Source organism: Lagenorhynchus albirostris, chromosome 10 (assembly GCF_949774975.1).
Source record: "Lagenorhynchus albirostris chromosome 10, mLagAlb1.1, whole genome shotgun sequence".
NCBI classification, from domain to species: domain Eukaryota; kingdom Metazoa; phylum Chordata; class Mammalia; order Artiodactyla; family Delphinidae; genus Lagenorhynchus; species Lagenorhynchus albirostris.
In genome coordinates, this window is record NC_083104.1 from 72,106,911 (window position 1) to 72,120,842 (window position 13,932).

The following is a 13,932-nucleotide window of genomic DNA, read 5'->3' on the forward strand; positions in this document are numbered from 1 at the left end:
TGAGATTAATGCATTTATTCCAAGTAATTAATACATTAAAAATAAAGTTAAACTTGTCCAAGCCACTCATAAATCTTTAATCTTTTGAACAAAATGTACAACCCAAAACATCACACTATGGTGGAAATAACTTGGGAAAGGGAGAGGCAGAGGAAGAAATACATATGAGTGTGGGAAGAGAAAATGAGTCCAATCCCAAAGCAAGTTTCAGATCTTCTACCTCTTTAGAACAGAAATGGCTGCTAAACAATTTCACACAAAGTGTCAGTGAATCACAATACAGTGAACAAAGGCCATTTCGAAAATAAAACTGACCCAAAAAGCATATCTGCTCCTGGCACTGAGGCATGAATAAGCCTTACCGATTTGTCGTCTTCGAAAAGTGAGCCTGCTAGATTTTCTTCCACGTTTACTGAGGCCATTTCCAAACAGGTTTGTGGATTAGCAGGACCATCTCAAGCAAAGGCAACAGAATGAGGGAAGTGTGGGGGGTTGACATGCCACAAGGAAGTAAACAGTAAACAAAAGAGTTACTCACGCTGCATTTCAAACAATGTTAAGGCAGGCCCATCCAAATGGAAGCCTAAGAGATGAACAATCCTTCCTTCAGCAGTAGTTTTCCATTTCAGCAGGTTTTCTTGTGTTTCTCCCAGAGATCCATCAGCTGCCCAAAAAATTGGGTGGGAATACAACACAGCAATTGGAGAAGTCAGCTCTGTCTCCCTCCTCCCCCACATTCCAGAAATGGCAGAGTCAAAGCCAAAATACAATCAAAGCACACTATATGGTGAGCCAGATAGACATTTGATTTTAATGACAAAGTAGAAGAAAATAAATTGGCAAAAATAATAATAATAATTAACAGAAAATACTTTTTTACAGATATGTATAGAAATTATGATTGATTTGTCTGGTATCTTAAGGAAAACGGAAAAAAGGAAAGGAGGTAAATTTTTTAGCTTCCATGAACATTTACTCTAAGATGCTGACTGCATCTCTTGATGTAGGTTCCAGATGAGAGAGCCAACTAGTCCTGGATCTTCTGGGCACCTGATTTCTAGAAGCCAATTTGATTCATCCACAAGTAGCTCTGAATTTGTATTCTCAGTTGTGAACACTGGATTCTGTGTGGTCCTGGATGTCATCAACTGCAGCTTCTTGTGCAGCTATTTCCTGAGGGACTGTATTGCCTCCAACTACCTGCTCCCTTGTATGGGACCCTGAAGCCATAGATTTTACCATATTCAAAGGGCTGTCATTGTACTCAGCTACTTGAGGAATTGCTACCTCCGTGATGGATGCATTCGGTATTTCTAACTGTAGTGGTCCCATCTCCAGGGAACTACACTCAGGAGGGTCACTTGGCTCAGAGAGAGGAGAACATATCTTCTCTTTTTGAACTCCAGATGTCCGTGTGACAAAGTCAACAAGGTCCGGAAGGCAAGGAGATGGCCCAAGGCCTAAAGGATTAATTGTTTCTGATTCCAATCTGAGTGAATCTTGTTTCTCTAACTGAGAAGTTTCTTCTATTTCCTCAGGCATCATTCCTCCTGCTAACAGGTCAAGGGCCTGGTGTGTTCCCTCTAGGCTCCCCAAGCCAAGGCCAACATTTCCTATAGAAAGTCCAGTTTTCAAAATGTTAGGAGTGATCCTCCCAGTTCCGGGATTAGATGAGTTTTGTTCACCCTCTGCTCCGAAGTTAAGCACCAGGGTTTTGGGAGAATCTAATGGAAACTCAGAAAAGGATGGTATTGGTTCAAAGTCAGGGAGAATGGAGGGATTACTTCCTATAGGTGACATAGAATTCTCTTCACGTACTTTCTGAGACAGGGCAGTTGCGGATCTATGTGCTGGGTCTACCCGAGTATTGCAGAAATCAACACCTATATCCCCCAGGTTCCCCAGGGCAGCAAGCTCTTCTACTTTTAAGTTTGTAACTTCAAAGTTTTCTAAGGTCTTGCTTTCTATTGTCAGTGTTAGTTCTGGATGGACATCTCGAAGATCCAGGGCTTCTGCTTTGGGTTTCTCTGGGCTCTCCCAGGTCTCTGGCTTCTTGTTCTCATCCCAAACAGTCAGTTCATAGATCATTTTACCCTGAAACTCTTTTGATCGTTCTCTCTTCAGTTTAAGGCTTCTGTACCTAGAAGCTCTAGAAGCTGATCCTGGAGCTGAATTTTCTAGCCACTCCTCACTAGCAGTTGAAACTCCTTGCTCCTGTTCACTATCTTTCAAACACATATCTGATCTGGCTGGGGACTGAAGGAGCAATTCTGGGGCAGAAATTTTCACAGGTATATCTTGTGGGTTCTGGAGTAAAGACCTAGCTTCTGACGGAAATGAGTCTATTTTTGCCTTTGTGGAAGAGAGCGCCTGTGCGTTCAATTCAGTCACTACTTTACTTTGAGTTTTACTTCCTGTTATCAATTTCTTGGACTGTTTAGCCTTTTTGTCAGTCATTTGCATGTTGGGCTGTTCTACTTCTCCTTCCCACATGTATCTGTTCCCATGGTTCAAATTAGAATCCTCTACACGATTGGGCCCAACATTGGTATCTGTTCCCTCTCCCACTGTCCTCTCAGAGAGCTTCACTCCCCCTTCTTTTAGTTCAGCGCTTGTCTCTACTTCACTTTTTCCACAATCCTTAGATTGGTGGAGCTCTTGGCTTTCCTCATCCTGGTTACTAGATTCCACAAGGTGGGTTTCTAACAGCTTCTGAGATTCCATGGTATGACAGTGTACATGTGACAGCTCAGGGGCTGGCTTGACACCTGGTGGCCCAGGGTCTCCCAGGTCAAGTTCAATTTTCCCCTCTGGAGATACATCCCTATTAGCATCACTCTGGAAGGAACTAGAAGTCCACATGGCCAAAGTCTCTGTCTTTGGGGTAACAGTTTCATAAGGCCTGTTTTGGCACAACCTTGTCAGAGGCTGTAAGAAGCCATAGCTGCTGCCTCTGCTTTTTGAGTCTACATTTTCTACAACCGACCATTTCCCTAGGGACACCAGAGGTTTTGAAATGGGCTTTTTAGGGCTGCTGACTAAAGGAGCAGAGACCAAATTTCTATCTGGAGGCAACTCCTCTTGGGATGCACTGCTGTTCAAAGTAGAAGTGGAAGAGATGTCTGAACTTTCAGCTCTATTTTCCCCATTAGCCAATGGACCACCACTCAGCTTAGTCTCAGGGGCCCCTTTTCCACCACTACTGTAGAATATGTCATACAGATCCTTAGCATTGGCTGTGGCTAAGCATGAATTTCGCTTTTCCAATTTTTTGGCTTGTTCACTGAACACACTTGAGAGGGGAGGTGGAGGACGCACTAACACAGAGAATAGGGTCTGGTCCCGGTCACTCTCACTCACCCCAGGAGCCGTCTCATCAGAAGGAATGGCAGCTGGCTGTGCTGAGGCCATGATGGCTGCCGGTAATACTGGGTTCAAAATGTTAGGACCCAGGAAGCCAGGGCTGACAGTGTGAGATATAGTTGGGTTTGATTTTACTGGAGCCAAAATAGCATTTGCTTGAGCAGGAGATGGGGCAGCTGGATGAGGTATAACTGGGGGTGGTGGAGGTGGCGGTGGAGGTGGTGGTGGTGGAGGTGGTAGCATTTGTTCAGGTACATGTGATGGCTCATTCTTTTCAGCCAGCACCATTTTTTCCTCTGGAGACCCTTTTAGAATCACCTCTTCCCCTCCAAATGCTTTAGAGATGATGTCGGGAGGCAAGAGGAGATCAGCTGAAGACTCTTTCACCACTGGCAGAGGCTTAGCAGTGGTTCCAGAGGACTTGATGGATAGAAAGGTGTTAAGAGGAGCTGGCTTGCTTACTGTGGCTGAACTTGACTTGCGGAGGACTGTGGATGGGATAGGCAGGTTGGGTCGGATCTTAGTCTGGGTTGAAGTTGTCACTACAGGCATCCAAGGGCTTGTATGTGCAACAACAGTTTTCCCAGAGAGTTTGATTTTGATGGGCTTTGCCTTCCCAGCTTCAGCTCTGCCATCCTCTTTGTCCTTACTATTTTCCACAGTCTCTTCTTTGGGAATACTTGGGGCCACTGAACTTTTTTCCTCCTCTTTTTCTGGCTTCTTCCAGCTGAATTTCCCAAAAGAGGAAGATGTTGGTGGTTCTTTCTTTACTTCTTCTTTTAATTGGAGTTTGATGCTAGCCTTCCTTTTATTTTCAGCCTTTTCAGGGGAGTTCCCACCTTCAGACACTTGGTCCTCTAATTCCTCAGACACCCTGTCATCCTCCTTTACTTCCTTCATGATCTTTGCCTTTTTTTCTTTCTTCTCTTCCTTTGGTTTCTCACTGAGTTTGCGCTTTAGCTCACTCTGCCGTCGCCGTTCTGTCTCTAGGACCACAGCCAAGCCAGCTTGGCGGTCCAGATTCCGCCGCTCCTCATACAATGGGTTTTCAACCACATATTTCTAGGAAGAGAAAAGATAAAGGCTCAATAACTGGTCAAAATACTATAAGAGAGAAAAGTTGGCCCTACCACTGTTAGAATTCATTTAGTGGAAATCCTCAGAGTCACCTTCCTCAAGGATAAATGGTTCTCTCAGGTCAGCATTGCTTACTAGGATTGAGGAGAACATCCCAGTGATTATATGGAATTTGAAATATTAATGATTTTTTCTGGCTCTGAGTTTGTTTGACAACATCAAAAGGATTACTGCAGAAAGTAGGAAACTCCATAAGCTACTACAAAGACCAACCTTATATTTCTCATTGTGTTGATAACCCTTCACATGTTGCTCTCCAGAAATTGGATCCCCCAAAAATTCCTCACAGAGCTGGCAGTAATATCCAGTGATGGGAATCAGAAACTCAGAGCCTGGAAGAAGTGGAAGAAAGTCAAGAAAATAAGTCATTTCTACCCAAGATGACAGAAACCAAAGGAAATCCCACTTCCCTTTTGTAGTAAAATGGTTAATGGTATAGAGGACCTTACTCACTTTCAAGTCAGGAGCATTTAGATGAATCCCAGTGGTATGTCTTCCTAACTTAAAGCTTGTACTCAGGACCTTTACCCCTTCTACGTTTTGGGAACACTAACTGGTTAATTCAGGAGTTTTCTGTGCCAGACTCAATTCTGTTGCTGATTCTCCTCAAACTCCAACTAGCACTAAGCATCTTAGGAGATTTAAAAATTATACTCCCAAATAGCCCAGTACTATTGGTATGAGGATCTCTCATGTTGGTATTAATTACTTAAGAATCTATCTTCTACAGATGTAAAGGATGTAGCAGCACTGACTACTTATAAAGGTAAGAAATTAAGAAGTTTAAAGACAAAGAAACTTTCTATTTCTCAACTTAGCCCCTAATAACAACTATTCAAAAATATTTTATAGTTCTTAGTTGAAAAGGCAGTCATATTGCACCTCTGACTGTTCTTTTTTACCTAGATTTCAAATAAATAAGATTTTGGTGCATAAGCCAGTGACGAAGAAAGCCGTACTTTAGTCTATATGCTGCCAAAGCAAGCACAAAGGAAGTTATATTTTTCAGTGGAATGTGTATGTTTAACATCTGTTAGATTTTTAGCCATATGGGTAGAGATCATTCTTGTCTTATAGCTCTCTTTATTTCTTTAGGAACTAGTTTTGCATATAGAAGGCAATCTTACAGCTTTGTTAGAAGTAATGGTTATGTCTCACTCTATGCTGCTTCCTTGTACCTTAGTTCAAGGATACCTCTTCCCTGACTGAATGTAAGGAAACCACAGAAAAGGCAGGGAGGAAACACACCTTTTGCAGGAACAGTTATCTTGTCAATGCGCTTTACAGCATCTTGCTTGGCTTCACTCTGGGTCTTTGAAGCCCAAGGTCTGTTGTAGGGATCCAGTGTCTATTTGCAAGAGGCAGAGGTGCTCACACACAGCACTAAAAACTCAATGACCCACTTCTCTCTCTTTCTCTCCCCCACACCAGGGGGACAAGAAGCCCCCAGCTAACCACCCCCACCCACTCTGCCAACTGTTTAAACGGAAATCACCTGTGGAAAAGGTAAACATATGTTAGAGCAAGTACTAGCAATGGATAAAATGAAACAAATAATCAGGTACTCAAGGAATCAAAAGAGGCAGAAGCCTCACTTACACTTGTCATGGTGTTTAGTTACAGGCAGGTCCCCTGGACTGAGCCCTGGGGATGGTGTCTCCTTTGTTGGTATCTCTTGGCTCTTCAGATTGGGGCTCCTGCCCATATGAGAATGTTTCATTTTCCAGCTTTGTAATGCAGATGGGGGTATAGGAGTTTGAGGGGAAGGAGGGCAAGAATGGAAATAACAGAGGGCAGGATACCTACCTGTGTGTGCTTCTTATTGTGCATATGAGTGAAGAAGTCAAACATGGTCCCACAGATGGTGTTGCAGTCTTTGCACCAGTGATTGCCAGCATCATAATACTCATAGGTAGCAATGGGCTGATCAGACTGCTTAGCAGCTGGCTGGGGGCTCTCGGCAGGCTTGGGGCTCTTAGTGTGGGAATTCTCATTGTTTACCTTTGATTCCTAGAGGGGGAAAAACCTGCACTAAGAAGGAATTCAAAGTAGTCTAGATCTGTCTTCTCTCAGAAAAAGCAAATAGCCTACCACAATAACAGAAATAGGACCATATGACCATATTTCCAGTGCCTAAAACTGCACAAACTAGGAATAACCCCATGAGAAATCTTCCTGCAAGGCTCAAACAGAACTAATTAGATTCCATAGTGCCATGTCATCGTGGAGAATAAATCATAATGGCAATATATTTACTTATATATCCTAAAATATCTAGAAGAATACTCAAGATTATGGAAACACTGGTTGCCTCTGGGAAGGGGTAATACAGAACAGAAATGGATAGGAGTCTTTTACCGTATACCCTTTGGTAGATGTTAAATGTGCTACCTATGCGATTAAATACATTAAATTTATCAACTGTAATGACAACTAGGGAGGGAAGAAAAACCAAAATGGAAAAGGTAACTGACAGATTAAGCAAGTGCAAAAAACAGATGATAGTGAACTCTCTTATCACAGACACATCCTGATACAGATAACTAGAGAGTAAGGCTGGCATAGACAAAGGGGATAGTCATCTATGTGGGATGACTTAAAAGGATCTGGGTAAAATATTTCTACCTGCCTAAAGTATCACCATTAGAATTTAACACCTTTGAGTTAACATGAATCCTCTTTTAAAACATATCAACTCCCCAACATTAGGTATCAATAATAAACACTTTAAGGCTTCCCTGGTGGCACAGTGGTTAAGAGTCTGCCTGCCAATACAGGGGACACGGGTTCGAGCCCTGGTCCGGGAGGATCCCACATGCCGCGGAGCAGCTAGGCCCATGCGCCACAGCTGCTGAGCCTGCACTCTAGAGCCTGTGAGCCACAACTACTGGGCCTTGTGTGCCGCAACTACTGAAGCCCACACATCTAGGGCCCGTGCTCGGCAACAAAAGAAGCCACCGCAATGAGAAGCCCGCACACCTCAACTAGAGAAGGCCTGCACATAGCAACAAAGACCCAATGCAGCCAAAAAATAAATAAATAAATTTAAAAAATACTTTAATATGAAATCATTTGTCAGCAAGCTGGGAACAAGATAATTCAGGAAATGAGAATTTCCCCAATAACATTGGGGAGTGAGGCACAGACAAACAGTAAATTTTGGAACACAGAGAAGGTAAGTATGAATGAGGTTCCACAGTAGACAAGATCAGGGAACTGGGCATTCTGAATACTGGCTGGTGGGGAGAGGAAGACAATATGGAGAAAGGGAAACAATTAAGACTTCAAAGATAATCTTCCCCTATTAGAGTCCTATTCAAGAGTCACTAAAGAGATCGCACCCAGCAGGTAAGGGATGGGCACATGCATACACTGCTGGTGAGTACTAACGGGCACCATCTTTCCAGAAGATAACCTAGGAATACATATTACATACCTCAAAATTCTTTATACCCTTGACCCAGCAATTCTACTCCTTGACATTTATCCTTAGAAAATTATGTCAAACTACAGGTGATTTCGTTGGTTAAATAAATTTTGGTATCCATACAACAACAAAAATAAGGTCACTAAAAATGATATTATAAAAGTCTATTTATTGACATGGAAAGATGTTCATGATAGACTAGGAAAGTAAGTAACAAAATACATCTGAATAATCAATACAGATATGTAAATAGGCACAGAATGTCAAATGTCACCTTATCCAAAAGACTTTCCCTAACTACTCTATATCCCTTATCCTGTTTTCTTTTTTTTAGGCACTTGTCATTACCTAACCTGCACTTGTTTACTTATTGACTATCTTCTCCCATTTCATTAGAATAAGGACCTTGTCTATATAGTTCCCTGCTATACTTCCCATATCTAGAACAGTGTCTGGCACTTTTTTGGAGATCAAGAAATATTTGTTAAATGAACGAACGGAAGAACGGAATTTGGAATAATAAACACCAAGGTATTAGTAACAATTGTGTCTAGGTGAACGGAACTGTGGAATTGTGTGTATGTGTTTATTTTTATGAAATGACCTATTCAAGAGAAAGAAAATCTCAAACCAACTATGCATTTTAAAAAGAGGCAGGGCTTCCCTGGCGGCCCAGTGGTTGGGAGTCCGCCTGCCGATGCAGGGGACACGGGTTCGTGCCCCGGTCCAGGAAGATCCCACATGCCATGGAGCGGCTGGGCCCGTGAGCCACGGCCGCTGAGCCTGCGCATCCGGAGCCTGTGCTCCGCAGCGGGAGAGGCCACAACAGTGAGAAGCCCGCGTACCGCAAAAAAAAAAAAAATAAATAATAAAATAAAAAGAGGCAAAGAAAGAAGAAATACCAAGGACAGGTAGGAAACAGAGCTTGTAAAGAGAATATTCCTTACTGCTAAAATGAAAATCCAATTGCAACATATCCTTATTAGCTTCAGAGAGCATGAAGGCTCACTCAAGTCAAGATGATAGATTATCATGGGGTTGGTGCATAAATGGAACCCCAAACAACGTGTAAGTCAGCTACAAAGGGTCGGAACTTTCAAGCTCTTCTCCCATCAAAGGCCCTGAACTCAGTGATCCTGATATAAGAATACAGTCTTACCTGGTTGAGAAAGAGAACTCTCCCAGGAAGACATGAAAAAATTAGAGCTTGGCTGACAGAGAATACAGAATATCTTCTTCTCTAACCCCCAACATTAACTGACCATCTACTATGTACTAGATATACCAGATGCCATGGGACACACCAAAATAAATAAGTTATATTCTGTTATTCTCAAGAAGCTCTCATTTAGTGGAAGACACAGGCATGAGAACAGGCATGATTTTTTTTTTTTTTTTTTTTTTTGCGCTACGCGGGCCTCTCACTGTTGTGGCCTCTCCTGTTGCGGAGCACAGGCTCTGGACGTGCAGGCTCAGTGGCCATGGCTCACGGGCCCATCATGTGGGATTTTCCCGGACCGGGGCACGAACCCGTGTCCCCTGCATCTGCAGGCGGATGCTCAACCACTGCGCCACCAGGGAAGCCCCCAGGCATGACCGTAATCATGTTTTCAATAAGACAGAATGAAATAAATCTTATAAAGAAACAAAGTAACATACTACGGGAGTGCTAAAAAAGGGCTGACTCAATCTGTATGGAATTCAGGAATTCTTCACGGAGGTGGTAGTATTCAAGTTGGACCTTAGTGGATGAGTAGGGTTGGGAGACAGGCTAAGAAGATTATTAATGCAAAATTAGAGAGGCACAATAGCATAAGGCACATCTGGAAAAGTGCAAGCATTCTAAGGTGGCAGGAGTATAAAGTGTAGTGTCATATTTCTTGAGCACTACCCATTTGCTACATGCCAGGCACTGAGCTATGTACTGGGGACTATATAGGAGAATGAGACAGATATGGTCCCTGATCCCTTGAACCTTAAAATCTAATTGGGGGACACATGTAATTATATAATTACAACTGCCATAAATGCTAAGAAGGAAAATGTCAGGTATTATGATAGTGTATATCAGGCAAATTTAACAACCTGGAAAATGAAGGAAGGGAGTCAGGGAAATAATTTAATCTGCGATCTGAAGATGAATATGAGTTAGTTAGAAGACAGGATAACAAGAGTGGGTTTCACATGGTAACCAGAAGGAGGAGAAGACACAAAGACATTAATGATGAAACATTTAAGGAATGAAAATGCCAGTAACGAAATTACAGAGAGCAAAGGAAAAAAGAGGCGTGAAATGAGGCTTAAGAGGTAGGCAAGGAAGTATCTCAATCACCAGCTGAATATGGAGAAAGAATTAAGAGTGTAGCAGCACAAGCAAGAACTGAAGGTGGCTTGAACTTGGATGGCAATAGAGATGATGAGATGAATGGAATTGAGATTTACTTTGGAGGGAAAATTGGCAGAATCTGTAATTGACTTGGTGTGTGGAGCAGTTTGCGGGGGGGAAGCACTAAGCATGCTCTTCAGGTTGTTGGCATGAAAACTGTTGGATAGTAGTATCATTCACTGAGATGGGTAACAACAGAGGAAGAAAAGGTTAGAGGGAGGTTGAGCACAATCTTAGTTTACTTTAGGATATATTGATTTTGAGGTGTTTATGAGACAATGAAGTGGAAATAGTAAGTAGTCTGTTGGACACTCAGATTTGAACCTTAGAAGAATCACCTGAGCTAGAGTATAAAACTGAAAGTTGTCAGTATGGTATTTCAGCATAGGACTGAATGAAATGACCTAGGGAGAAAGCAGAATTCTAGAGAATTAGGCTAGAACTGAGCCCTGAAGAACTAAAATATTTAAAGATCAGGAGATTAAACAGGAGCAACCAGCATATAGGAGGAAAAGAAATGTGATAGGAGCCAAGGGAAGAAAACATGTTTTTAGGGGACAGTGGTTCCCTATATCAAATACTGATTTGAGAACTGAATTTGAGGCTGTACAACATAGTGGTGACCTTGTTGCTAAATATGAACCTACAAAATGGCATTACGAGTTATGAGAAAACTAGAAGCCAAACTGGAGTGAGTTAAGGAGTAAATGCTAGAACTAGAACATGGAGGGCCCAGGATTCTACTTTGTGGGCAATGGGGAACTGCGAAAATTCTGAAGGAGAATACCATGATCTGAACTATGCTTTACAAAGATAACTCTAGCAAGACTAAGAACAGATTGGAAAAGGATGCTAAGAAAATGGTTAGTTAGAAGGCTTCTTTAGGAGTCCATGGAAATAAAAGATACAATAAAAAAGGAAAAGTTGAGTTGTTACCTTGCTGTTGGAAAAGGAGTTTGAGGATGATGACACTTTTTCTGGACTCCTGGATTTTTCTGCTTTCCCAGTCTTCTCTGTAGGATCCCTACTGTCATTTGAAGACTTCTGAGATTTATCCAAAATGTTAATTCCCAAGATCTGAGCCACTTTGTCCAGTTCAGACTGCTTTTTTTCTGCCTCTTCTGCTTCTTGTCGAAGTTCTGCAATGTCCTTCATAATGTTATCCTGAAGCCGACTCACCTCTACCAGGAGTGGGTCTTTGTGACCATCCTTCTCCCTTCGTTTCTTACGCAGCATTTCCCCTGAGTAGTCAAATGTCAACAGAAAGAAGCACAAGGAAAGTTAACAAGTCATATTTCAGTCATAAGTACTAATTCTCAAGACTTTATGGTCACAAAATCTTTCTCCATAAAACATTCTAAAAGCAGGTGAGACTTGCCTTCCACATGGGCTGGTTTAGTTGAAGCTCCTATGGAGGTAAAGTGATTGAGTGATTACATTATTTCTTATGTAAGGGTCATTAACTAAGCACCTATGGATAGGTGTCAGGGAGGCACTGCATGAATCCCTAAAAGGGTATATACAAGTTTGTGTGCATGTGTGACTATGAATCCTGTGGCTGTCCTCTTCAGAGAACTAAAGAATTACTCAGAGGGCAAAAAACATTCAGTCACATATTTGACTTTACCTGATTTAACGACCCTTCACCAATACCTCCACTGAGTTTTAGGTTTTGCCTCAAGCTCACCTAATGTTATCTCCTATTCCAAATTGCAGGTCCTCATGAATTAATCCTCACAGGATTAATAACTAAGTTTCTCATCCCTAAACAGCCCAAACCCAAACAGAAGAAATTATATATTCTCCCACTTCTACTCTTCCATGCTATCACCAAGCTGTAATATAGAAGCCTTGCTATGTTCTTAGTGTATGTGAATTCCTAAAAGCATAGATGAAGAGGTGGAATCAATAGAGGCATCATGGAGCATCTTCTTGTGCCAAAAAGGAAGTACTCAAAAAATGATGGACACAGGAGTCAACTTAAATTGCCCCATGACCAAATCTGGGGCAATTTGAGCATGAAGATAAATAATAATAGTAAAATATTATTACCTATTAAGAATCCATGAGTTCATACTGTTATAAATGGACAGATAAATGGGGGAGGAGGTGTGGGTGGAAAGCTCCTCCTCATAGTAGAAAGCCAACTAATTAACGAAGATGGAATGATGAAATTAGAAAATTACTATTTAACAACCATCATAATAATAACTGATTTGGGCAAGGATCATCAATGAATGCTAAAACTAGTGGGCCAAAATTTGAGGAGTAACTGAATATTTACATAGTCTCAAAGTATCTTCCCTATAAGATACTTATTAACTGAAAAGGGTAAAATAGTAACCTTACAGTGGAGAAACTTGGCAGACGCCACCTTAACCAAATGATCAAAGTTGACAACACCAGTATGGGACAAATCAACACCTGATATGAACTTAGCATCACTTCTGTGATGTTCCTGCCAAAAATGCATAACCTGAATTTAATCATAAGGACACATCAGACAAACCAAAATTAAAGGACATTCTACAAAACATGTGACCTCTTCTGGAGATTCGCGAACTACTACAGATTAAAGGAGACTAAAAGAACATGACAACTGAATGCAATGTGTAATCTTTCATTTTCTTTTGCTTCAGGACATCATTGGGACAACTGATGAAATATGAGTAAGATCAGTAGACTAGTATATTACTGTTAATTTTCTAATTTTGATAAGCATACTGTGGTTATCCAAGGGAATTCTTTGTTGTTAGAAGACACACACTTAAGTGTTTAGGAGTAAAGGAATACATATCTACAACTTACTCTTAAACAGTTCAGGAAAAATATACACATATGCACAAACACAACTGAGAGAGAAAAATGGATAAGGCAAATATAGTAAAATGTTAATAATCATGGAACCTGAGAATTCTTTACACCATTAATGCAACTTTTCTATAAGTCTAATTATATCAAAAATTGTTTGAAAGTGAAGCTTCAGTGTCAATGAACTGTCTGAGAATCCCCAAAGCTCTCCATTTGGGTCTCCTACTAAAGTTACAAAAGGCAGTCATGCAAAGAAGTGTCTGATACCTTGTTGTTTATGAAGCCGCTCCAACTCGGTCCTGAGATAGTACATCTTCTTCTGGCGAGCTTCCCGGTCACTCTTCAGCTTTTCCCTCTCTTCAATAACCTGCAAAGTACAAAATGGTAAGAGATCCTTTAGCCTCCAACATCCCTTTTCTATTGTTCTTTTCCATAAACCTTCACACTAGATAATATCTGAATGCAAGAATCCAAATGCCTGCACACAGAGGCTCTGACTTTATAGTGAAGGTGATATTTCATTCCAATCCAAGTGCCAGAATAGAATTATCCTTTCCAGAACTGTACTGACCGGAAAGTACTTTTTTCATACAGGAAGCACCACACTATTAGATAGTAGTTCTGAGCCCAAAAGGAGCCATCAAGAAGGGAAATAATATGTGTTACCGGATGAAGCACTGTGTTAGCTGCATTACATATATCATCTTATTTAGTCATGAAACTATCTGTTTCACGGTAAGAAAATTGAGGTTGCAAAAAACTAAGTAACATACCAAAAGATCATATAGTAAGATGATTTAAAATCCAG

At 41.3% G+C, this 13,932-nt stretch overlaps 1 protein-coding gene across 1 annotated transcript in view; it reads right to left on the minus strand.

Annotated features, from left to right (window-relative positions):
• The window catches only part of ZNF318 (zinc finger protein 318), a 26,615-nt gene continuing 12,683 nt past the window's right edge, over nucleotides 1-13,932 (minus strand). Inside the window, exons 5-10 of the mRNA XM_060162957.1 lie at nucleotides 13,392-13,491; nucleotides 11,250-11,554; nucleotides 6,307-6,510; nucleotides 5,749-5,848; nucleotides 4,714-4,832; nucleotides 1-4,425 (exon numbers count right to left, since the gene is read on the minus strand). Coding sequence (XP_060018940.1) covers nucleotides 1,105-4,425; nucleotides 4,714-4,832; nucleotides 5,749-5,848; nucleotides 6,307-6,510; nucleotides 11,250-11,554; nucleotides 13,392-13,491 — 4,149 coding nt within the window. The 3' untranslated portion in view covers nucleotides 1-1,104. The remainder of the gene's footprint in view (nucleotides 4,426-4,713; nucleotides 4,833-5,748; nucleotides 5,849-6,306; nucleotides 6,511-11,249; nucleotides 11,555-13,391; nucleotides 13,492-13,932) is intronic.